Source organism: Plectropomus leopardus, chromosome 1, assembly GCF_026936395.1.
Source record: "Plectropomus leopardus strain MGB_pleo_1.0 chromosome 1, ASM2693639v1, whole genome shotgun sequence".
In the NCBI taxonomy this organism is placed as follows: domain Eukaryota; kingdom Metazoa; phylum Chordata; class Actinopteri; order Perciformes; family Serranidae; genus Plectropomus; species Plectropomus leopardus.
The window spans coordinates 42,638,659-42,662,523 of record NC_142176.1 but is presented as its reverse complement, the minus strand read 5'-3'; the positions used below and the strand labels follow the sequence as shown (position 1 = coordinate 42,662,523).

At 37.9% G+C, this 23,865-nt stretch overlaps 2 protein-coding genes across 3 annotated transcripts in view; one reads left to right on the top strand and one right to left on the bottom strand.

Annotated features, from left to right (window-relative positions):
• Positions 1–10,576, top strand: part of iqgap1 (IQ motif containing GTPase activating protein 1) — an 85,266-nt gene extending 74,690 nt beyond the window's left edge. Inside the window, exons 29-37 of the mRNA XM_042485164.2 lie at positions 77–209; positions 2,074–2,176; positions 4,487–4,622; positions 4,777–4,864; positions 4,976–5,185; positions 5,270–5,436; positions 6,785–6,907; positions 7,925–8,033; positions 8,150–10,576. Coding sequence (XP_042341098.2) covers positions 77–209; positions 2,074–2,176; positions 4,487–4,622; positions 4,777–4,864; positions 4,976–5,185; positions 5,270–5,436; positions 6,785–6,907; positions 7,925–8,033; positions 8,150–8,263 — 1,183 coding nt within the window. The 3' untranslated portion in view covers positions 8,264–10,576. The remainder of the gene's footprint in view (positions 1–76; positions 210–2,073; positions 2,177–4,486; positions 4,623–4,776; positions 4,865–4,975; positions 5,186–5,269; positions 5,437–6,784; positions 6,908–7,924; positions 8,034–8,149) is intronic.
• A 5,249-nt stretch (positions 10,577–15,825) lies between these two features.
• Positions 15,826–23,865, bottom strand: part of crtc3 (CREB regulated transcription coactivator 3) — a 61,454-nt gene continuing 53,414 nt past the window's right edge. For both annotated transcript variants that reach the window (XM_088081450.1, XM_042485145.2), the window contains 3 exons: positions 23,652–23,735; positions 22,427–22,640; positions 15,826–19,392 (listed from right to left, as the gene is read on the bottom strand). In XM_088081450.1, the coding sequence (XP_087937576.1) occupies positions 19,187–19,392; positions 22,427–22,640; positions 23,652–23,735 (504 nt within the window). In that variant the 3' untranslated portion in view covers positions 15,826–19,186. The remainder of the gene's footprint in view (positions 19,393–22,426; positions 22,641–23,651; positions 23,736–23,865) is intronic.

The following is a 23,865-nucleotide window of genomic DNA, read 5'->3' as shown; positions in this document are numbered from 1 at the left end:
GAATGATGAAGCATACCTGTTGTTCTTGTCTTTACCGTTTTGAGATCTGGCTTTATCCTTCATTCTTCCCTCGCAGGCGTTTCTTCCTGGCAGCGTGTGACGTTCCCTCACTCGAAGAGAAGTTCAATGTGGATCAGTACTCTGACCTTGTCACCGTCACCAAGCCTGTCATCTACATTTCCATTGGAGAGATCATCAACACTCACACAGTAAGTCTGGTACTCCTGCTCTGTCTGTCTCTGTCTCACTGACACCTGTGTTTCTGTCAGTCTCTATCTGTATTGTTCATTGTTAAAGCAACAGTGTGTAGATTTAGTTGCATATAGGGATGAGGGTGCAGATTAAAACCAACTGAATGCCCCTCAGCCTACCCGTCTCTGTCTCTGCATGTAGGAGAAACTACCGTGGCCTTCAGGTGTATTCACAACATAGATGTTAAAACATGAAAGGTCCTTTTATGAGTCAGTCAGTACATTTCTATGCACAGTTAAGTGGAGCTACAGTAGCATTTCCATTAGGCCATTTGATTGGACTGCTGTCCTTGTCCCAGTATACAAGCACCGAGGGAGAATCCAGTTATTGAGGGAGTGTGTCGGATTTCACCACGGTAGGTAGCGATATGCCCCCTTTCAGCTAATTGCTATTGGGCCTTCCTCTGGTTGACCTATTACGTCACAAACTAAACAAGTTAGCAAGAAGTAAACGGGTTGCATGTCAAACGGTGAAAACATGGGTGACTTTTAGGCGCTGTACATTTCATACACACTCTACGCCTTACTTGGTACCTTCTGATGAAGAAAAAACGGTTTGAGCTGGTGATTCAATGACTAAAAAAGAACTCAGGAGACTTCGATGAATTCACCCAGTATTTAGTAAAGACTCGATGGAGGAGAATCACAGTTGAACATACAGAGTGTGGCACAGTGTATGCCGTCCAGAGATTCTAAAGGAAGACACTACATGCTCCCAAATAATGTTATTGTGCATACATCTGTGAGTGAGAGAAGATTCTGTTGGTCCCTAAACTTAAACAAACAAGTGTGCTCACCCTGTTTACCCTAAATCTCCTTGCCTGTCTCCCCAACTATGCAACATCCCTAAAGAGAGACACTAAATCTACTTAGACAAAGCATAAAGAAAGGCAGCTGTGGGGGTCAAGTATCTGACCTCAAGTCTTCTTGTAGACCTGGTACTGACCTAACTTCTGCTTCACCAAAAATTCTCCATCACCATCATCTTGTTTTGTTTTCTAACCTTCTTCTGCTTCTTTTGTTGCCATGGCTTTCTTCTATCAATTTTGTTTTGTCCAATTGAGGATTATACATGAGAGACTAAATTGACCCCTAGCTACATTATCTATGCATGTTAGTCCGACTTCAATACATTCAACTTAGAGTGATTTCAGTCAGACTAACATATTGACATTTAGTAGTTTAAAGTCCTCACATCATGTAAATGTACTTAACCAATCGAGGCTACTGTAGAAACATGGCAGGCCACATGGTTTGATGAAAGATCATCTTTACCAGGCCTGGAAAAGTCATAGATTTTGAAAAAATCACTGAAAGTTTTGAAAAAAGGAATTTTGTTATGTAATGAAATTGTCACAATAATCCGACCTAAGTAACCTTTTACGTGTTATTACGTAACGGCAAATTTACTTTTTGGTAGCTGTCGATGTATCGTTGCCATAGTATGTGCTGATGTGCGATGTTTTGTGTACAATCCCGTAATTGTCTCTCCTCCATGTATGCCAGCTAGCACAAAATTATGTTTTAACAAAATGTGATATGTCTGAAAAATGCCAGGCAAGTGGGGCAAGAAAAAAATTATGAAGGGTCCAGGAAGTCATGGAAAAGTTTAGAAATTTTGTCCATGAAAATGTATGGGAAGCCTGTTCAAAGTTAACCAAAACAATTCTTGGTTTCATTTGATTATACACAATTAAAAACAAATGAATGAATATCATATTCCCACCATTAATCCCTCACGCTGCTCCTTTAAGATGTTTTTGAAAGGTCCTCTCTTCAGCAGTATGACTAACACACCAACTGGGTTCCTCTCTCCTGTTAGCTGCTGCTGGACCATCAGGACGCCATTGCTCCGGAGCACAATGACCCCATCCATGAGCTGCTGGAGGATCTGGGCGAGGTTCCCACCATAGAGTCCCTCATCGGTGAGTGGAGCGTGCACTTGTATGCAGGTTTTTAATGTGGGAAAACCTGTCACAAACAGGCACTAGACTGCTCTCCCATTGCCAGAAGACCAAAGCTGTGCACACAGCTCTGCAGCAAACAAGCATGCCTTTGTGTTAGGCTCTTTGGGGAGGGGGGGCACCATGTTACCACCATGTTACCGTGGTTACCTCTTTCATATCTGTTACATATTCAGTCTCTCTTTCAAACTTGGTGCATATAATTTAGATTGATGTCTGATTGCAGCTTGGATGAAGAGTCGGTATTTTCTGGCAGCCAGTCATTGCGTCTTGCCGGTAAAGCTATAATCAGAATTAGAAATAGTTTATTGATCCCTGGGGGGAATTGTTGAAATTAATTGTGGTTGATTACACTTGTTTTGATGCCAGCATAGAGAATTATCGCAAGTAGAAATAAGTACCAGCACAAATATATAAAAAGAAATATAGTGATAGTAAACAGTTAGCACATTATGTAAATATATTTAAAAAATAATAATTTTATTGCATACAATCATGACATTGTCAGTTTTTTGTTATTGATTATTGTCATACTAAAATACTTTATATGATTGAAACTGTTTAAAACCAGCATTGCATCAATACTCCTTTTTTTGTTGTTTTGTAAATATTTAAATATTTTTTTAAAATAAAGTATGTATAGTATGCTGAGTATGTAAGTGTGTTAAAATATAAATGTAAAGAAGTACAGTAATAGACAATTAGCACTAATATGTGAACATTTAAATAATAATAAATATAATGAGCTGAGTATGTAAAATATAAAACTGTGCCTTTTGCTAAAATGCAGTGTATAAAACTTCGTTCAAAATATAAAAATATAAATATGTTTGCAATGCTACAGTGAACAACAGAGTTATACATAAGTAAGAATAACAATAAGAATATATACAGTATGTATCACATGTTAGCCTAGCCTACATTTAAGAGTTAGAGGAATGTTGCACATTTGAATAATTGCACAGAGGATAGTTGAAATATTGCACCAAATATTGCAGTTAAGACAGTGATATAAAGAATTATTGCAACTTAAAAACCCTCTTGCACATTTGAAGTGTAATAATAAATTGTGGAATTAAATGAAATACTACTGCAGAGTCATTTATCTCAGGTGTTAATACCGATTGTAACCTTTTCTGTAGAAAAAAGCCAGATCTTAGCAGGTGTCAGTGAGGCTATAGCTTTAGTCAGATTGGTTTCTGTCCAGCAAAAACTTAGCTGTACAAGAGTTGTACATATCTTTGTTACTATTAATATTGTTATTGTTATTTTATTTTATTTTATGTTACATGTTATGTGCCTTCCTTTGTGTGTGTGTGTGTGTGTGTGTATGTGTGTGTTTATACATATATATATATATATATATATATATATATATATATATATATATATATATTATTTTGCCTCTTTAACGAATATTTCATTCAGTTGCTGCTCTCTTATTTGCTGCTGCAACAAAACTATTTCCCACGTGGGATTAATAAAGTATTTCTATTCTATTAAAGCAATTCACAAAATGGAAAAGAAGCAATTTTGATGTAGAGGCATGTTGGTACTCTCTGAGAACACGACAAAAGAAGAAGAAAACGGTAAACTCCAGGCAGAGGGCAGAGCCTCACCCTGAGAGTGGCTCATCACTGATGATCGATTATTTCTATGAGTCTATGCATTGTTCTTTAAAAAAGTCCTGCACCTTAACCCTTTGAAACCTGTGCAGGCTTTCATGTTCACTTTAAAAAACATGAGAGGAAGGGGATGAACAATGAAAGACGAAATTACCCAAAAATTAGCAAGAAATTAGTAGAAGTACAAGAAAAAAACAAAACTGAAAATTTGTTCAAAAAAAAGAAAGAAAGATAAACAATGACATGGAAAACGTTCAGAAATCTTCAATAATTCTGTAACATCATTTTAAATATGTACTTGTGGTAATTATAAATATAGTTTTCCCTTAGCTTTTATCTTTTATTTTCCCATAAGACATTTTCCCTAGTTTTGATAGAAATTATTTTTTAGTTTATATTGAAACATTGTGAAAGGTGACTTGAAAGCAGCACAAAGAAAACTTATGTTACTCCAGGTTTTAAAGGTTTTAAACTCTGAAATGCTGAATGATTTTTTTTTTTTTTACTCATGAGTAATGTGGTCATTTGACTGTTGATCTTAAGTCAGCAGGTCACAGATGAAGATGAGAACAAATGATAACCGTGAAGCTCCCGGCGTGTTGTCATGTGATGCAGCTCGGTCTGATTGCCTCTCTCTTTCCTTCAGGGGAGAATCCTCTTCCTCCTGACGACCCCAACAAAGAGCAGATGGGGAAGACCGAGGTTTCACTCACACTCACTAACAAATTTGACCTCCCTGGTGAGGCCAACGCTGAGATGGACGCCCGCACTTTGCTTCTCAAGTACGTTCACACTGCCGATTCAAACCAGATTGATATGGTTGTTTTGGAAAAGTCAGATCAGTGTTATTAATATAGCCCAATGTTGCAAACACTCATTTCTCTCCGGAGACTTTATTCAGTGGTTCCTGAAATGTCTTTGTTTGTTTGTTTTCAGCACCAAGAGGCTGATTGTGGACGTGATCAGGTTCCAGCCTGGAGAGACTCTCACTGAGATCCTGGACTCGACAGCAGGCCCAGAACAGGTCAGACATGTGAAAGCCACGTACAGTTGTTGTGTTGAAAACAAAGCAGACAGTCACCACACAGCCAGCCTGTAGCTCTGTCTATAATCCATGTTGTTTCCTGGCTGACAGGAAGCAGAGTACCAGCGTGCCATGCAGAGGAGGGCCATCAGAGATGCCAAGACTCCAGAGAAGATGAAGCAGGTCAAGCCAGTGGTGGACGACAGCCTGACGCTGCAGGGCAAGAAGGACAAGATCAAGAGCAACCTGCAGCGGCTGGCCGAGCTGGGGAAGGTCCACCCCGAGAACCGCTATCAGGACCTCATCAACGACATTGCCAAGGTACAAAAACAAACGCATTATCTCTGGAAGGAAACAATTCAAGCAATTAGTGTTTTACTTCATGGTGATTTGTGCGTGTTCCAGGACATCAGAAACCAGAGACGGTATCGTCAGCGGAGGAAAGCTGAGCTGGTGAGACTCCAGCAGACCAACTCTGCCCTCAACTCAAAGACCAACTTCTACAACGTTCAGATTGATTCTTACAATCAGTATATCAAGACGTGCATGGACAACCTGGCCACGAAGGGCAAGTGAGTCACCTTCCATCTTTTTCAACACTTCGCATTTTTTGTTTATAGTTCAATCCCAGCTGTTTTACTCTCACAGCCATCACCACTGAGACATGTGCTACTAATTACATGTCAGATTTTATGCATGTCAAATGTCCAGACAAAAAGTGTGGAGGGGCAGCAGGTGTGACAGGCGGAGCTGCATATGAGGCAGACTAGCGTCAGCAAACACATCCTGCTGTAGCGGCTCAGATTTAAAGCTACAGTGAAGATATAGACATCATATTAAATTAGATGACCTAAGGCATCCGTTGGTACCAAACTTTTCATGCGCTCCAAAGTTGGGCTAAATTTTGGCAAAGGAGAGAGCACCATCAGGGACTGACCATTATTTATGAGAGGTGAAGGTGGTGTAAACAGGTGAGGCACCTTAAATCATTTTTTGAACACTGGGAAAGGAGCCTTTTCTTTTATGGGCCTTAGTGGAGGGACAGTTAACTTTAAATGGTTGTATTCATATTCAAAACTCAAAACTTCAAAACTCCCCAAATCACACCATTTATCACAGCCAGAAACTGTAAAATGTGGTAATTTATGGTGCAGGAGGGTCACACATTTTGCCCCAGCCCCCCCTCGACTCTGATAAATAAGTGTGTAAAAACAGTGTATTTAATACTTCTGTGTACAGGGGGTATTGTTTAATTGAATTTTTCTCAGTGGTATTTGTAAATTTAAGCCCCCTACCCCCAAACACACACACACACACACACACACACACACACACACACACACACACACACACACACACACACACACACACACACACACACACACACACACACACACACACACAGATGGGTGGGGATGAGGGGCGATGAGGGGCCCACTTTGGAAAACTTTGTCACCCTGCCCAAAATTCCTAATAGCTGGCCTGCTCCCAACTTTACCCCTGATTTTCGCACACATTTTTGAGTGGTGCCAAAAATCAAAACTGGGTCACTTGAGGCCATCAGTCACTGCAGTGACTCTCAGAGTGCTACTGGTTTTCATTTAGGGCAGAACGCAGGTCAGCACAGCTGCTGCTGCTTGGCCACACAGAACATCAGCACTGTGGCCACCAAGGACCAGAGTCCAAACCACCAACTCACATACACATGAAACACATCAGCATCAAGTTGACAATATATTTCTCACAGCTACAGTGTTTACCCAACAAACAGCAAACTTAAATATTAGAGAAAGGCCAGAAGACATACTTGTGCTCTGAGGATCATTTTCTAAACACTCTGAGCAGACTTGAAGGACCTCTCTTCCTTTGCACTCAGGGATGGTACATCCATGGTCTGAACACTTGTTTCCTTTTTGCTAGGTTGTCAAAGAAACCAGGCGACAACAAGGCCAAGAAGAGTAAACAGGTTTCGCAGAAATACACGGCTGCTCGCCTCCATGAGAAGGGCGTGCTGATCTCCATCGAGGATCTGCAGCCCAACCAGTGAGTTTTGCTCCCTCTAACACAAAGCCGAGGTTCAACATTCACACCTGTCAGTAGGGTTGGGCCGATATATACAGATTAACCCTTAGTATATTACACACACCGAAGTGCGCTTTTCACAATCAAGCTTTAAAAAATATTATACATCAATATTATTTTCTACTTTCATTGAGTTAATTTTTTAACTAACACCAGTCCTGAAAATAAATATCAAACATTCATATATTTTTCAGAATTTTAACCCTTTATATGCCAGGTTTTTGTCATGATGCTTCTTTCTTTTTAGATGGGGTAAAAAAATTAATTATTTTTAATACACTACGTGCAAAGTAGATTTTTTTTATCATTACTGCAGACAAGGATTTGTCAATAATTAGCAGCTACACTGATTTTTCTACGTTATTTTTGTGCAGTGTCAAATACTCACACTCATACCGCTCTGCACACAAAATGTACTTTTTCAAAATTAGGCAAAAAGAAATGATAATACATTAATATGATTTCACTTTCATTGAGTTTGTTTTTTTAACCAACATCAGTCAGAACCATAAATATCAAATATTCATTAATATTCAGAATTCTGACCCTTTAAATGCCATTTCTTGTTATGATGCCACTATGTTTTAGATGAAAAAATAATAATTATATAATACTACCAAAAAGCAGGAAATCCAGTAAATAATATCAATAAATCTTATAATTTGTATAAGAAATTTGTATAATTTGTATTATAAATTATTTGCTTATAATCATTTTCTTGTTTGTTTTGTTTATTACTTTTCTTTTGTTGTTGCTTATTTTCAGGTAATTTTCTTGTAACTTTTGAAAATTTCTTACAAATTTTTTGGCCTTTTCTTTTTAAGTTGCTGTCTTGCCTTCATTAAAAAAAATTAAAAAAGAAATCAGGCCAATTTGCTCAGGTTTGAAAGAGTTTGAGGCTTTCGTTGATCAGTTTCTTGTCACATAGTTCCTCCTCTCTCCTCAGTAAAACTCTTCCCTGCTGTTTTCTCCTCACAGGTTCAAGAATGCAATATTTGAGATTTCTCCATCCGAGACTGTCGGAGTTTTTGAGGTGAAGGCCAAGTTCATGGGCGTGCACCTGGAGACGCTACAGTTAGAATATCAGGTACAGTTTCTTTGTCCTGCAGTAAAGTTGACAGACAGTGAACTCTAGTACATGTTATTGAGCCGTTAGCTGTGATTGATTTATTGTGGCTGGTGTTTTCTGTCTTTGTCTCTCAGGATCTCCTGCAGCTGCAGTATGAAGGTGTGGCCGTGATGAAGCTCTTCGACAGAGCCACCATCAATGTCAACCTGCTCATTTTCCTGCTCAACAAAAAGTTTTATGGGAAATAGAAAATCAGAGGTTTTAAAGGGCTACAGACACTGATGTAAACCACAAAACCCACTGTGAGGGTTGCAGAAAGCCCTGACCTGCACCAGCCTGGCATTCCTACTCATTCTGCACTTCTCTATGTGCCTATGCAAATTTATCTGCATTATTATTTTTTATTATGTGGATCACCATATGTGCTTTATTCTTAATGGAACACTCCATTGTGCAACTCCAGACAGCACTCCACAGATGCTTGCTGGAGTTTTTCTTTCCTGTCTGTATCTGCAGCTAGGTCAAAGGTTAACATGTGTATGTTTTGCTTTAAATCTTATGAATATCTTGTGCATGGGCCTTAATTAATTATAAAAAAAAAATGTTTTATGTAAAGAGATCACATTTTGTGTCTTTCTTAGCTGTTAGTTTACCTGATCACCTGACTGATAAAAGTGTGATAAACATCTCCGCCAATACCAAAGTGCTTGCTTGCTTTTTAGCAAGGCTGTAGTCCATGAGTCTTTGTCCCCTCTGTGTGATTTTGTGTTGTTGCTTTAGACGAATTGGAAAGAAAAACTAAGAGTTGTGAGTGGAAAAACAAGATGCACTCCTCCCTTTTCATCATATTTTATTTTGAAAGCATTAGGGATGTCCTGCTCAAGTTGTTTTGCCCCCGATCCGTATACGAGTCATGTGATATTGAGCATCTTCTTATCTGATTCCCAATTCAATACTTGTATTTACCTGGCTAATATAGCAATAATATAGCAAATGCACAATACACACTTCAAGTAGTTTAAAGTTTAACATTTAATTTAAAATTAAAATCAATCCATTGATTATGCTTGACAATAAAATTTGTAAATAAGTAAATCTAAAAATATTTTTATATGGCTCTTAGTGCAGATTTGTTTTTTCAACAAAATAACAAAGTAAACAAACTAGAATGTGTCTCTCAAATCCTCTTAGTGTGGCAGTGTAATAAAAGTAAAGAACACTATATAAGAGTAATATAATTACAATTCCACTTCAAAGTGGTGTTATAGCTGAACTTTAATATTTCCAGTCACAGCAAATAAAAATTGATCACAATGCCACTTATTACAGCATCATAGTAAAACTAGTTCGCTAAATATGAACAAAAATTCACTTAAAGTGGTGTGGCAGCTTCAGTTGAGAAAAAAAATGGTTAAAAATTGTGCTCCCTGTTTGACGGCAGACATAAAACAAGGATCGGGCAGAGCAAACGCAATCATTTAAAAAATGCATTGATAGTATTGATCGGTTTTGATTGGGACATCCCTAGAAAGCTCTGTAGTTTAGTGTTTCTTTGAATATGATTTGACCTAAATCTCAACACGACTCATAATATAAATATTCTGAAATGTTCTGATATCTATGCAAAGCTGAAGTGGCATCAGAGATGGTATTTGACAAGAATTGCAAAAAATAGCAAACTCATATGGAGCTTTTGAAATCAGAAATTTAGTTTTTATGTCTTATAAATATAAATACTTTTATAATCTAATTTGATAAATAAGCACGACAAATTCATATTCCACCACTCAAGTCCATTCTGTGCCAGCTCTTATCTGGCTCTAGAGTCTTTCCTGATGAGTCAGGATGTCGGTTTATTTTGGACTGGACTAAACTGAGCGTGACTACAGCCCTGCTGCTCACAGCTGAGCTGCACTGCATCTCTGCTTTTAGCTCCATCAGCAAGACAGGACGTGGCACACAAAGCTGTGCAGATGTGCTCAATCATTGGCTTTCTTACACGACTTACAGGAAATGATATGTTTGTGATCTCTCTCATGGGCTCTTTATCTTGTATAAGTGAAACACAGATTACTGTTGCATCACAAAATCAGTTTAGGAAACATGACATCATGTCTGTAAAACAGGATGCTATCTAGAAGTGGTAAATGGACATTGAACACAGAGATTTTCATGTCTTGTTGAAAATAATTTGAAAAAGTTGCCCTTATTTATATTTTTATATGTTGTCAGTCCACATTATGCTGTAGTTGATTTTTGCAAAACCTACGACAGATTATGTAAGTGAGCTTTAGGATGTGCAGTATTTCAGGAAGTAAACATGCGGGTCCAGTAGATGTCACTCTACACCATCCAATCTGTTTATTGTGACACAGTTTGATTGATTTCAGAAACCCTTGAGTCAAGATTCCATTGAACTAGATGTTGATTTTCTGTCTTCTGTAAAGTTGCCATGAGCAGAGGTTGACTCTGTTGTTAAGAGGTGAAGGAGGCCGAGCTCTCTCATTCACAGTCCATTCCATGTATTTGACCTGTTCTAGAATAAAGCTCTACAGATGCAATGTGTCTACTCAGCGGTCAGTTGTTCTGCAGCCACTGCTGGTATTAAGCACGCTGTACTCAAGTATATTTATGAGGTACTTGTACTTAAAGGGATAATTCAGACTTTGAAGTGGGGTTGTATGGTGTACTTGCGCATAGACAGTATATTAGAAGCAGAATCAGTCGGCACGCCCCCAGTTTGGAGAAGCAGGCTGGAGTTTGACATGGAGGCTCAGTGATGTGCTGCTGTGGAGAGGCCACCAAAAAACATATTTTAGACACCTAAAAAACTCAGTATCAGTTTAAGAGTATGCTATATTCAGAGTATTCTCACTCCTTTACCTTAATGTCAGACTGTGATTTCCAACGGTAAAATAAAACCATTATATCGCTCTCTTTAAAGCCAGAATCTGTTAGGAAAAACAGTGATTTAACATTGCTGTACACATTAACTGCTGGTCTGCCTCCATCGGTTGTTTTGTTTGTGTTATTTTGTGACTTTGGTGCTGACAAAAGTAAGTTTGGATTCACCAAAGTCACACAGTAACACAAACTAACAGATCAAAGCAGCAGCAGGCGAGCTAATATTACTGTTTCTCTCAATGGAGTCTGGTGGCTTTGACAGGAGCATAGATGGGGAACTGAAACAATTAACAGATTTCCTTTCGAAACGGGCTGTGTGATGGAAAGCTAAAGCATGGAAAATACTCTCAATATATAATGTACACTTAAACTGTTAGTGATTCTATTTTTTTATTTTATTTTTTAGGCAGGATTTTCTTCAGGTGGCTAAAATACATTATATTTCTGATCAGTTCACAGCAGTATATTGCTTAGCTTCAATGTCAAACTCCAGCCTGGGCACATACTGACTGACACCTATTATAGGTAATGCACCGATTATGGATAAGTACCCCATAAAACCCCACTGAAAAAAAAAAAAATCATAACTTACCCTTTAACTTGATCAATTGTGTTACTTTATACTTAAACTCCATTGCATTGTAGAAGGGAATATTGTATTATTTCACTACATTTATTTGACTGCAATAGTTATAGAAGATTTACATAAAAAACATAATTACTTATTAAAGCATGTTTCTGCTATATACCAGTTAAAATCAGGTCCCTCCAAGCTACAGCATAAAAATAGCGCTTACTTGTTAATTCATCAATATTAAAAATAAAATGTGTAAGCCTAGGCCTCTAAAAGTAAGGAAACAATTGTCAGTGTGAATCACTTTATTTTATTGTGAACTAGACAGTGGTCGGGGGGCCACCTGGCACCCTATCGGGGGAAAGATTTAGCTGCAGGCCCTAAGTAGAGTATAACTGCACGAGTGAATTGTGACATTTATCTGAATTGCTGCATTCTTAACATTTATTCCCCAAGAACCATTTTAGGAGAAACTGATATATTTTTTTGTCACTGGATAGGCCAATAGTCAAGTCAAGTCAGTTTTATTTATAAAGCCCATTATCACAAATCACAATTTGCCTCAGAGGGCTTTACAGTACTGATGGTCAAATGAAGCCTCATGAACCATTTTCTTTCTTTTCTGAGTCTACTAGGTGGCACTCTCTGTTCAACAAAGAGCTGAAAGCATAAAAAATTGCCTTTGCTTGACCTTTTTTCTTTTCTTTTTTTTTAACAATATCGCCATCCAGTTGGCTCAGAAAAGAAAGAAAACGTCTCACAAGGCTTCATTTGGCCATCACTACTTTACAGCATATGACATCCCTCTGTCCTTAGACCCTCACATCTACTAAGGAAAAACTCCCCCCTAAAAAACCTGTAAGGGGGGGGGGGGTATATAAATATAAATCATAATGTGTCATCCAAAATGGCATAAAAAGTTATTGTATAGTATGTCGTCCAAAAAAGCATAAAAACCTGTCATCAAAAATGGCAGAAAAACGTCAAAGTTTAGTATGTTGTCCAATCAGCATTAAAAGGCCATAGTACAGCATGACAACCAAAATAGCATTAAAAAAAGTCATAGTATAATTTGTTGTCCAAAATCGCAAAAGAAAAAAGGAACAAAAAAATCATCTTATAGTATGTCATCCCAAATGGCATAAAAACGTCAGTGAACTGTCTCATCCAAAATCACATAAAAAAATCATTATATAGTATGTCTTCCACAATGGCATAAAAATGTATACTATGTAATCCGAATTAGACAAAACATTAAAGTATATAATATTGTCCCAAAATGCATAAAAAGACATATTATAGTATGTCGTCCAAAATGGAATAAAAACAAACATAATAAAGTATGTCTTTAAAGTGGCATGAAAGAGTCACAGTATAGTATGTTGTCAAAAGTGGCATAAAAATGTTAAACTTGTGTATGTCATTCCAAATAGCATAAAATCATCATAGTATACCATGTCATCCATAATGGCATAAAAAGAAATTGTATGTCATCCAAAATAGAATAAAAAAGTAATAATATGATTTTTCATTCAAAGTGGCATAAAAAAAACAGTCTATATTCAATAGTCTCAATATTTTGTCCAAAAAGGCAAAAAACAGCATACTATAGTCTCTTTTTTCGAAAGTCATAAAAATGTCATACCATAGTATGATGTAAAAAATGTATTACAGTATTACATCATTGACTTGTAAACAATAAACACAAAGGTAATTTAATAAAGATAAATATTAAATATTAGTTACATAAAGAACAAAGATGAATGAACTTGGGTTGGGCGATAAGTAAGCTATAGACTAGCAATGAAATCAATGAATTCCAAGAATTAACAATAGCTAGCTCGTAAATAGAAACTAGCTTAAATCTATGGATAATCTAGCTAGCTACCTTTAATCTATGGAATTCACTGATTTCAAATAACTTCATTGATTTACATAAACACATTCATCAAATAAAAAACAAGTGTTAGTTACCTTAGGTGGATACCAACAAAGTAATGAAAGCTGTCAGCATGCGTGTTGGCCTCTTGTCTGCAGTAACTCCCTAGTCGGGTTCCAGGCTCACAGTAATCCCCCAGATTGTAATAATATGGTGATGTTATACATTTTATGAAACTCCATAGGCAAGTCAGTATTTCAGTATCTGTTTTTTGTGTCTCTGGTATTCCTAGGTACCACAGGGCTAAAACAAAGAAAATAACTTAGGCGGAATTTGTGAAAAAAAATATGTTCTTTGTGGTTTGAGGAGCTCTAGTGACCTCCATGTGTGTCAGGAAGGTTATAATTATAATATAATTGGATTTGAATGAAAGCTACAAATGTCCCCTTTAAAATGACACCAAACACAACATTATTGAACATTGGGAAGTGCCCTAACTATGAGCCTAAACCAGGATAGGCAACAGTGTCTAACATCCAAATTACCATGGAAGGGGGATAACTTGGAGGAGGAAATATAGAAAATCAGGGGCCTTATTTGAAGGGCAACTGGTGGATTCTTGTTTGGGACACCTTGAACTTTCAAAAAATGCTGGTTGCCCACTTTTCCTCAAAAATGCCTACAGGGTCACATGATTCTGAAGTTACAGCCCAGTCTATTACCTAGAATTACCACACTGAAGTATGTCTTCCAAGACTACATAAAAACATCATACTAGTATAGTATGTCGTCCAAAATGGCATTAAAAACATCATACTATGATACCAAAAATTGTCTAAATCATCATAAAAAGGTACTATAGTATGACCTTTTTATGCCATTTCTAACAACATAGAATGACATTGTCATGGTATTTAGACTACATACTATAGTATGACGTTTTTATGTCATTTCTGACGACACACTATTGTATGACATATTTATGGTATTTGGACTATGTACTATTAGTAAAACGTTTTTATGCCCTATTTGACAACATACTACAATATGAAGTTTTTATGCCATTTTGGAATACATAGTGTAGTATGATGTTTTTATGTCATTTTGGGCCGCATATCATAGTATGACGTTTTCATGCAGCTTTGGACTACATAACATAGTACGATGTTTTAAGGCCATTATGGACAACATATTATAGTATGATGTTTTTATGACATTTTGGACAACGTACCACAGCATGACGTTTTTATGACATTTTAAACAACATACTATAGCGTGATGTTTTTATGGTATTTGGACAACAAACTATACTATGACATTTTCATTCCATGTCTGACAACATACTATTGTATTACATTTTTATGTCATGTTGGATGAAATACAACATACTATAGTAACTATAGTATGATGTTTTAATGATGATGATGTCATGCCACTCTAACAATTACAACAATATTCCATGGCTTTTCTAATGATTTTTTCTATATGAATTCCATGACAGATCAGTTTTCCATGGCCGTGGGAACCCTGAATAAAGTTCATCAGTTGTAATATTAAATATCTTGTCTTTGCAGTGTATTCAACTGAATATAGGTCAAAACAGTAGGTAAAACAAAAGGTCCGCAAAACATTGCATTTGGGTATCCTTCACGTTTTACAGAGTCCAGTATTTTTGGAATCAAGTTGTATGAAAAGATCATTTCATGTTAAACAGGAGGGAAATCCAAAAATGTGAAAGCTACCGCTCTTCATCAGGGCTCAGGGTTAGGGTTAGGGTTACAGACATATGCATTATAGGTATGGCCCCACTTCTGTAGCGACAGGAACGATAGGAAGTCATCACGTAACCCAGATGATGAAATCTAAAAACAGAGTGAATAACAAATCACGATTTTAAAGCCCTGACAAAGACCGGTAGTGGTCGAAACATGTTGGCTTTTCTTAATGATTTAGCCACTATAATAAAGACTTTCTAATGTAATTCCTCCTTGTTTTTCATATTTTTGGAGTGCCTAGATTTTCTTTGCTGTCCATCCTGTTGGCTCCCATTGTCCATAAGAACTTGAGACAAGATTTTTTTTACCTACGTTATATTTTAGTCTACAGAGCAACCACTCATCTTTCTCTTTCTCTAAGATTATTCCATGTAATGATCTTAGATTGAAAATCACCAACCAGGTCACCATCTCTTCCTACACTCATGGTGTGTTTGCTTGTTTAAAAAATAAAGCCCTTTTCTGTCTGATCAGTTTTCAAGTTGGTGAAAAACTACAGAGCAAAGATTGCTTGTTGAAGTAAACTGTCAGCATACAAAGAGTGCAAAAAGCCCCCAAAACGATGCATTCTTCAGGGATGCTATGTTTGTGGGATGTGTACACCTGGACTGCGCCACGCTACTGCCATCTACTGGCAGGAGCAACAACCACATCCTGTGACACTCGACACAGCAGACCTTTGATACACAGTATAGAGTTTTATTGTCTATATTAAATCAGAAAGATAAGCACTATAACATACATTACAAACCAAGACCATTTATATCCTGGGCGAAAACAAACTCAAATGACATTACAAAAAAAAAGTAGTAACACTAGTGGACAAAACATTCTTTAAATAACAGAACTGTACATCTTTAATATGTAACTGAAAAAAGTAAGACACTGAGAAAAAAAAGAGTGAGCCTAGGAGACAGAGAGGACAATGAGCAGTTAGTACCAAACAAAGCTAAAGCTAACAGGAGGGGATTACTGGTGGATACAAATTACTGCTGGAATATAAAAAGTCAAAGTAAGGCAGCAGAAGGCGTTGAGACAGCAGGGGACAGGCTGGGACACACAAACAGAAACTGCAGAGTGGAGCTATAGAGCTAAGCTGAAGCTGAACACTAACTCTGAGAAATCAACCTCATGATAAGCCCCCCCTCATCATCGTGTATTCCACATAGAAAAACTGAATCTTCCACACGCTCAGAGAGAAGCCACAGGCTACACAGTGCAGGTATGACACCTTCTGACTCAAAAGTACAGAAAATCTAAAAACGATCATTGCCAGGCACCATTTTGCCTGCTGTTTAACCCTTTGAAATCTGGAGCAACTTCATTTTTCTTACTTAAGATGCCCCCCACAAGTATTAAAACTTTGAACCCTGAGCAAATTGCTGCCTTTTTTTAAACAAATTGACAGTAAAAAATGCAATAATCACCTTAGTAAGAAATGTTCTACAAACTGCAAGAACTTAGTAGATTTAAACATTTTATTTTTAAAAAGCTAGGGAAAAATGTCCAGGAAAAAAAAGCTCAGAAAAAAATACTTTTTTAAATCGTCATATTATTCAAAATGATGCTACAAAATTATAATAATTTTTAAGCATTTTTTCTTCTTCCAAGTCAATTCCTTTTTTTATTTATTTATTTTTTTTAACTTTCTTCCTTTTTTCCATTCTTTACCTTTTTTTTTTTTTTTTAAATCTTTTTAAATCTCATTGGCAGGTAATTTTCTTGCATTTTTTATTAATTGCAGATTTTTCTACATCACATCTTCTCTTGTTGCTAATTGCCTTCTTCTCATTTTTTTTGAAAGAAATCAATTAAATTTGCTCAGGTGTCAAAGGGTTAAAATGTTGCATGCATAACTTTCATTCATTCTCTACAGATGCTCTTTAACTGACTGACAGTCAACACACTGTGGACACTGGACACATGTAATATTGTGATTTGTATCAAATTTGATCCCCCCACACTGTGTACATAAAATCAATCCATAAGTCATGTTGCACTGCATGATGGAGACAGTTCACCTGGTCATTGAAGAAAAAAAAAGTTGCATAGCTCAAGGAGCAAAGTAAGACATTTGCTCCAAAATCATTTTCAGAAACACTAAAACAGCTCTTTGACTTGATTCAGACAGACAGCAGGGGACAGTCACTGCTCTCTATGGCAGTTATTACATAATCAACTGTAGCTGAGAACCTGAATCTCATTTTTTCAAATGAAAATGAAAATGTAATGTGTTTAAAACCTGGTTAGACATCAGTTTTTGTGTGGTGCCTTAAGACACCTCTCACAAGCTATTTAAACCCTTTAAAACCTGGCCACACTGCTTTGATATCTTTCAAAGACAAGCAAAAAATCCAGTGACCAATTTGGCAAGAAATGTCCCACAAATTGCAAGAAATAAGTAAAGAAGAAACTCATGAGAAAATTACTTTTTAAAAAAAGGGTTGACAATTTTCACAAATTTTGGGGTCATTTTCCTGTTTGTTTGTTTTTTACTTTTCTTTTCTTGTAACATTTTTTTGCCAGTTTCTTGCTATTTTTTGGGCCCTGGACTGTTAAGTCACTCATTGCCTTCTTCCCATGTTTTTGAAGGAAATCAAACTGATTTGCTTAGGTTTCAAAGGGTTAAATGTGTATATGTACAGTGACAACACATACTTAGTCACATAAAGTCTCCCATGACTGATTAATGGCTTCATTCAACTTCTTTGGGTTATCAAATTAAAAAAAAGCAAAAAGACAATACCATTCTTATCAGGTGTTCGAATATCAGTTTACACAATGTGAAGCAATTAGTGCAAAAAAGGTTCAGTGCAATGTTACATGATATCCGATGTCCACACGATTACAGTCTACAAGGGGGTCGGGGGGGTCATTGTTCTGCCATAACACCAGGACAGAAAGTCAGATGCAGATATTTAGAACATAGTCGATCCACAGTAGCACAGCGCATGCCCCTATTCACAACAAGATTTAAAGTACAGGAAAAGCGCCATTGCAGGTCAGTACAAAATATCAAATAAAACATATGCAATGAATGTACATAGAAGTATTTGCAAAAAACAAGTCAAAAAAAGTTCCTTTTTTTACGATGGATTTGGATGCTGTCCCAGTGCTGTAAAAGTTCTGCCAAAGGAAAACACAGCCGTCTCATCTGTGACTGCGGACAGGGGAATATCCAACCAGATCACACGTAAAAATAGAGCATTTATTCAATACATCTTAGAATTCTACCCCTTTATTAGAAATTCAAAAGTCTTATGTAATATTTACTTATGAAAATCTCATATTTTGTAAACAGTTTGCCCTTTTTGTTTCTAGTTTGAAAATACATTCTAATCAAACTAAGGCTACATATATTTATATGTACCTATATATTCTTTATAGATCTGTGGCAAACATTTAAAAAATAATTGGAAAGTATATGTAAAGAAATACATCTCAAACTAACACTCTAATCTTTCTAGTCTTCATTCTTCAATGATTGAGGAGCCTCAAGTGGCCACAACGCGGCTGTTTTTCACTTCACCTGAAGGACATTGGGCAGCCAGATGTTTCACCAGCGACACGCGGCGCTGCGGGAACCCGTTGCCTCCTGCACTGCAGTGGTGAAAGTCAATCGTGTGCATTGGCATTCCCCTTCAGCATGGCGATGGGGTTGCTATGGTGTGTAACCATGGTGATGAGGTTGCCATGGCTTCAGGGGGGCTGTGAGCTGGAGATGAGAGAGAGGGAAGCGGGAGGGCTTTGGCTTCTCGCTGGATCGTGTCACATGTCTGTGCGAGTGTTTTTGGTTTGGGGGGGCTTGGGCGCGTTAATGTGTGTGTGTGCGCGCATTAATGTGTACATGGTGTGCATGATTGTGTCTTTCACATTGACTGAATCTTAGTGGCAGTGGCTGCATGCACAGTGGCCCTGTAGATTGTCTACATGCATATTTAGATTTGTACACTCTATACACTGCAAGTCCATCTGTGTGTGTGTGTGTGTGTGCCTGCGTGCGTGTGGTCTTTCTTGGGACCTGTGACGTTCCTTATGTTCAGAGTCTGTCACTGCGGAAAGTATCCTCCACAGATGGGTCCGGCAGCACCATGTCAGGATCACTGAGCATGCTCAGACCATCCAGGCTGAGTGGCTCGATGCGCAGCTCGTCCTCCAATGGGAAGCCTCCCTCTGAGTCAAAACACTCGGGCACCGTGGAGAGCCCACTGCTGATGTCCTTTGACAGACTGGGGTTGGAGTCATCTGAGAGAGAGACACAGATGATGGTGGCTGAATGTTTCCTCAAGTCTGCAAACACTTCCCTCTGCTAGAACCACATAGTCCCTGCCCTCCTCATCAATCACAACAGCTCCTCTTTGCAAACACATGACACTCCACAGCCTTTGACACTGTATTTAACCCTTTAACTCCTGAATCCACATTATAGATAAGCTAGGGAAAATGTCAAGTGCATAATTACCATATTTATATATTATAAAGTATTTTACAGAATTAATATCTTTTTGGGCACTTTTTGTTCAAATCATTTTCTTGTGACAGTTTACAAATTTCTTGCAAATTTTGGGTCAAACTGGGTCATTTCTTACCAAATTGCTCATTCCCTTCTTCCCATGTTTTTTGTGAAGAAATCAAGCCAATTTTGCTCAGGTTTCAAAGGGTTAAGCCAGTAGTTTAGATTTGTCAGACCACAGAGCTGAACAGAAGCCTGAGAAAACGTTCGATTTCTTTCAGAAACGCAGGAAAAAACATAACGATCAACTAGTCGAGAAATGTCCTTTCACTTTCTTGGGGTCATTTTCTTGGTTTTTTTTGTTTGTTTTTCTTTTGTTGTTGTTGGTTATTCTCAGGTAGTTTTCTTGTTTTTCTACTTATTTCTTGCAAATGGGCCTTTTCTCGCTAAGTTATTTAATCTCTTTTCCCTCGTTTTTTTTTTTTTTTTTTTTAAAAAAATCAAGCCAATTTGCTCAGGTTTCAAAGGGTTAAGCCTCAGAAGTCTGAGAAAACTGAATCGATTTCTTTCAGAAACACGGGAAAAAACATGAAGAGCGACTTGAGCACTTTCTTGGGGTCATTTTCTGGTTTGTTATTAGTTTTCTTTCTTTTTTTGTTGCTTACTTTCAGGTAGTTTTCTTGTAACTTTTTATTTATTAGTTGCTCATTTTTGGGCCATTTCTTGTTAAGTTGTTGGTTGCCCTCTTCACATGTTTTTGAAAGAAATCAAGCTAATGTTCTTGGTTTTCAACGGGTTGGACACTGGACAGTAACTTTGTGATCAGACATGATTGGACCCAAATATAAGCACTTGCAGCTGAAATAAAGCTAAAGCGCGAGGAAGCACCGAGCCAAGTCTTCTTGGTGGCATGTGAGAAATACCAACATACTACTACTGAGGCTGCTCTGGCCCCTCTTTGATTTGAGGCTCAGGAGAGAATCACCAACATGGCGAGACGCTCCTGCTGACACTCTGTGTCAACAATGACAACAATCTGCTTGGAGACAGTTACTGCTTTATGGCAAAGAACTACAAACTGTACTGAGGCTATTTTCCCTTGTTTCTCTCTCATCATAACCATAAATTGAATATTAAAAATGTCTTAGCCTGCTACTTACCTTAAGTTCAGTCTCAGCACTCATTAACCCTTTGAAACCTGGAGTAACATCACTTTTCTTGTGCTGCTTTCAGATGCCTTTCACAAGTATTTAAACCTTCAACCTCGAGCAAATGGGTGCAATTTCTTAAAAAATATGGGGGGAAAAAAGCAATGAGTGTCCTGGTGAGAAACGTCCCACAAATTGCGAGAAATTAGTAGATTTAGAAAATTATTTGAATTATTCCCCAGGACAATAGACAATAGAATTGTCCTGGGGGGAAAAAAGCTAGGGAAAACTTTTTTTTAGGTCATTTCCTAGTTTTTTACTTTTTTAATTTCTTTACTTGTTTACTACCTTGTTCCAATGTTCTGGAAAAAGGAAAACCAAGCCAATCTGCTCAGGTTAGAAAGGGTTAATGGTTGTTTTCAGCAGCAGAACTGATACACCCACAGTCTTACCTCTACCTGCCAAGCAGTGTTAAGTTTGTTCATGACAACAAGAACTAAATATGTTCCTAAACGAAGACGAGATGATGACAAAACAGCACTGACGTCAAACCTTGGCTCAGAGGGAAGAAATTCCCTCAATGTGTTCTTGAGATACCGTGTTTACATGAACGTGACAGATAAGGTCACAGTGACATTTGACCACCAAATTCGAATATGTTCATCCTTGAGTTCAAGTAGGCATTTGTCCTAAATTTGAAACAGTTCCCTTAAGGTGTTCCTGAGATATCGTGTTCAGGGAATGGGACATACAGCCTGAAAACATAATAAAAAGAGATGACATATTATAGACTGTTTCTTTTTCTGTTTCCTGTGTGCTGCATCCGGACACCATCTGCAGCACAATGTGCAGTCAGGAGGACTCACAGTAACTTACTTAAGCTAAAGTTAACAATGACAACAGCAGACCTTGGGGGGAAAAATGAAGGGAACATTTGGGCCCACTGTTAAATCCTGCGGGTTCAAAATACATGTCATATGTATATCTGAAAATATTTCATGTCTGGATGTGTTTCTTAAATTAGTCTCCTCCATCAGAGCACTAAACAAGACACTTTCTGCAAAGCTGCGTTCTTAATCCTTAATACCTTTGGCTAAAATACCGAAATTGTTGGTTTTGGCTCAACTAGAAATGTTCAGTATAATCTGATGACTGAAAAAAAAACAATAATGTCTACAGTTTGTTTTGGGTTTTTTTTTGTTCTAAGGCTAACATGTTCTGCACATTTTTTAACAGAAAATCCAAAGGCCCAGACTTTTACTCAACCAAATCTTGAAAAAACTTTAAGACACAAACCAAAACAAAAAACAACAAAAAACAATTAAAAAAAAAAAAAAAGACAACAACAGCAAAAACAACAACAAACAAACAAAAAACAAAGGCCTGGCAGCAACAACTGATCCCCACCTGACACCCGGCTGTGGAATGGTCCAAACAAACCCAGACCAACATGGAAGTTGCTCGACCCTGACATTAAACCCATTAATGACCTTTGGGTTTGGTTGGCTGTGTGAAGCTAACAGTTAGCCTCTTTTATGTTTTTGTGTGGGTGGACACACACTCTCACAGCAGTAGTCTCCTACTGTCTCATGCTCAACAGACAGAGAGCCACACCTGAGCAAGGAGGGGCTGAGTGCAGGATGTCACGTAAACAATAAACCCAGCTGTCATGACTTACCCGTGAGGATGATGTTGGGCAGTCCTCCGCTACAGTTGGAGTACAGCATGTTGGACCTTGTGTGCACTGGGTCCTGCAGGCTGCCATGGCTGCCACCCAGCCCCGAGAGGGCAGCCTGGGAGTAGTAGAGCAAGGAGGAAGTGGAGGTGGGGTCGAAGCAAGAACCCCCAGCTGTGGAGCTCATGGCGTTTTCCAACAGACTGAACTGGTCCAACTAGATGGCACATGGTGGACAGAAAATGGCAGACAGAAGAAAATGCAAACGATCAGTGAGCAGAGATGTCCAGTCCACACTGATTACTGAGCTGAGTTTCATACTTTTGTGTAAAGATCTTGTTGTTATTCCAGGTTTTGGGGATGTTGGGAGAGGTCTTCAAGTCTATAGCCCTGAATTGAAACCAGTTTTAACTAGTTTTAGTTTTATTTAGATGTTTTTATCTTTTCTGGCCAAAAGTAAAGAAATTGGTGGCAGCTTCTTCTGTAACCGACTGTGTTAAATGAGCAGATAATATCGACTCATATCAATCGCAGGCCCCTGAATAGAATCCAATTAAAATTGTATTGTGGCAGACTTTGTGATATTGGCAAATATCATGTTGTTGTTTAAAGAATCATTATAATATCGTATCGTGATATAACAATTGATTTACACCCCTAGTGCATAGAAAACCTTAAAAAAACACCACAACCTCTGTTCAGCTCTGTGGTCTAACAATAACTCAACTACTGGTAGTCATGTTGGCCAAATTTCATGAAAATCCATTCTAAAGATTTGGATCCATCCTGCTGATGACCTGACTTTACAGGGCAAAAACATCAGTGCAGTGATGAACTTAGGCAAGAAGTCATTTCTCCTGTAAAGCTGCAAAAAATCCTCACCACTGCTTTACTAAAGAAATTTCATTGCTTTAACTTCTTTGTGTGAAAGATGAACATTCATGTGAGAAGTAGGCTCTGTTTTGAGTCAAGGTTCTCAATAACTCTGTAAAGGTTCAATCTGCAGCAGTGAGTTTCCCATCATGGTTATTTTTAAATCTGTTTCCCATTTCATATCCTGCATCTGTAGGCCATCACTTACTGTGTGTGCCAAGAAGGAAATGCTCTTGCGATGCTATTACCAACCTCATTGGTGAAAATGTCTCTTCAAAGACTCATTCTGACAGTAGAAACACTCATTTGGGATTAGTGTTTACTGTTATCTGTGTGTGTGTGTGTGAACCTGTACCTGATAGGGGTGTGTCTTGGTCTGACGATTGGAGAACTGCGGCTCCATGAAGGGGTCGTTGAAGAGTGTCGCCATGTTGTTGTGCTGAAAGGGAAGTAAAGAGTCCCAAAATATCACAATGTTGCCAAAAACGGGAAGAAAGCAAATGGTTTTCATTAGCACAAGCAAATTGGTTTTTGTGTTTCTAAGATCAACTCTGACGTCCGTGATGCAA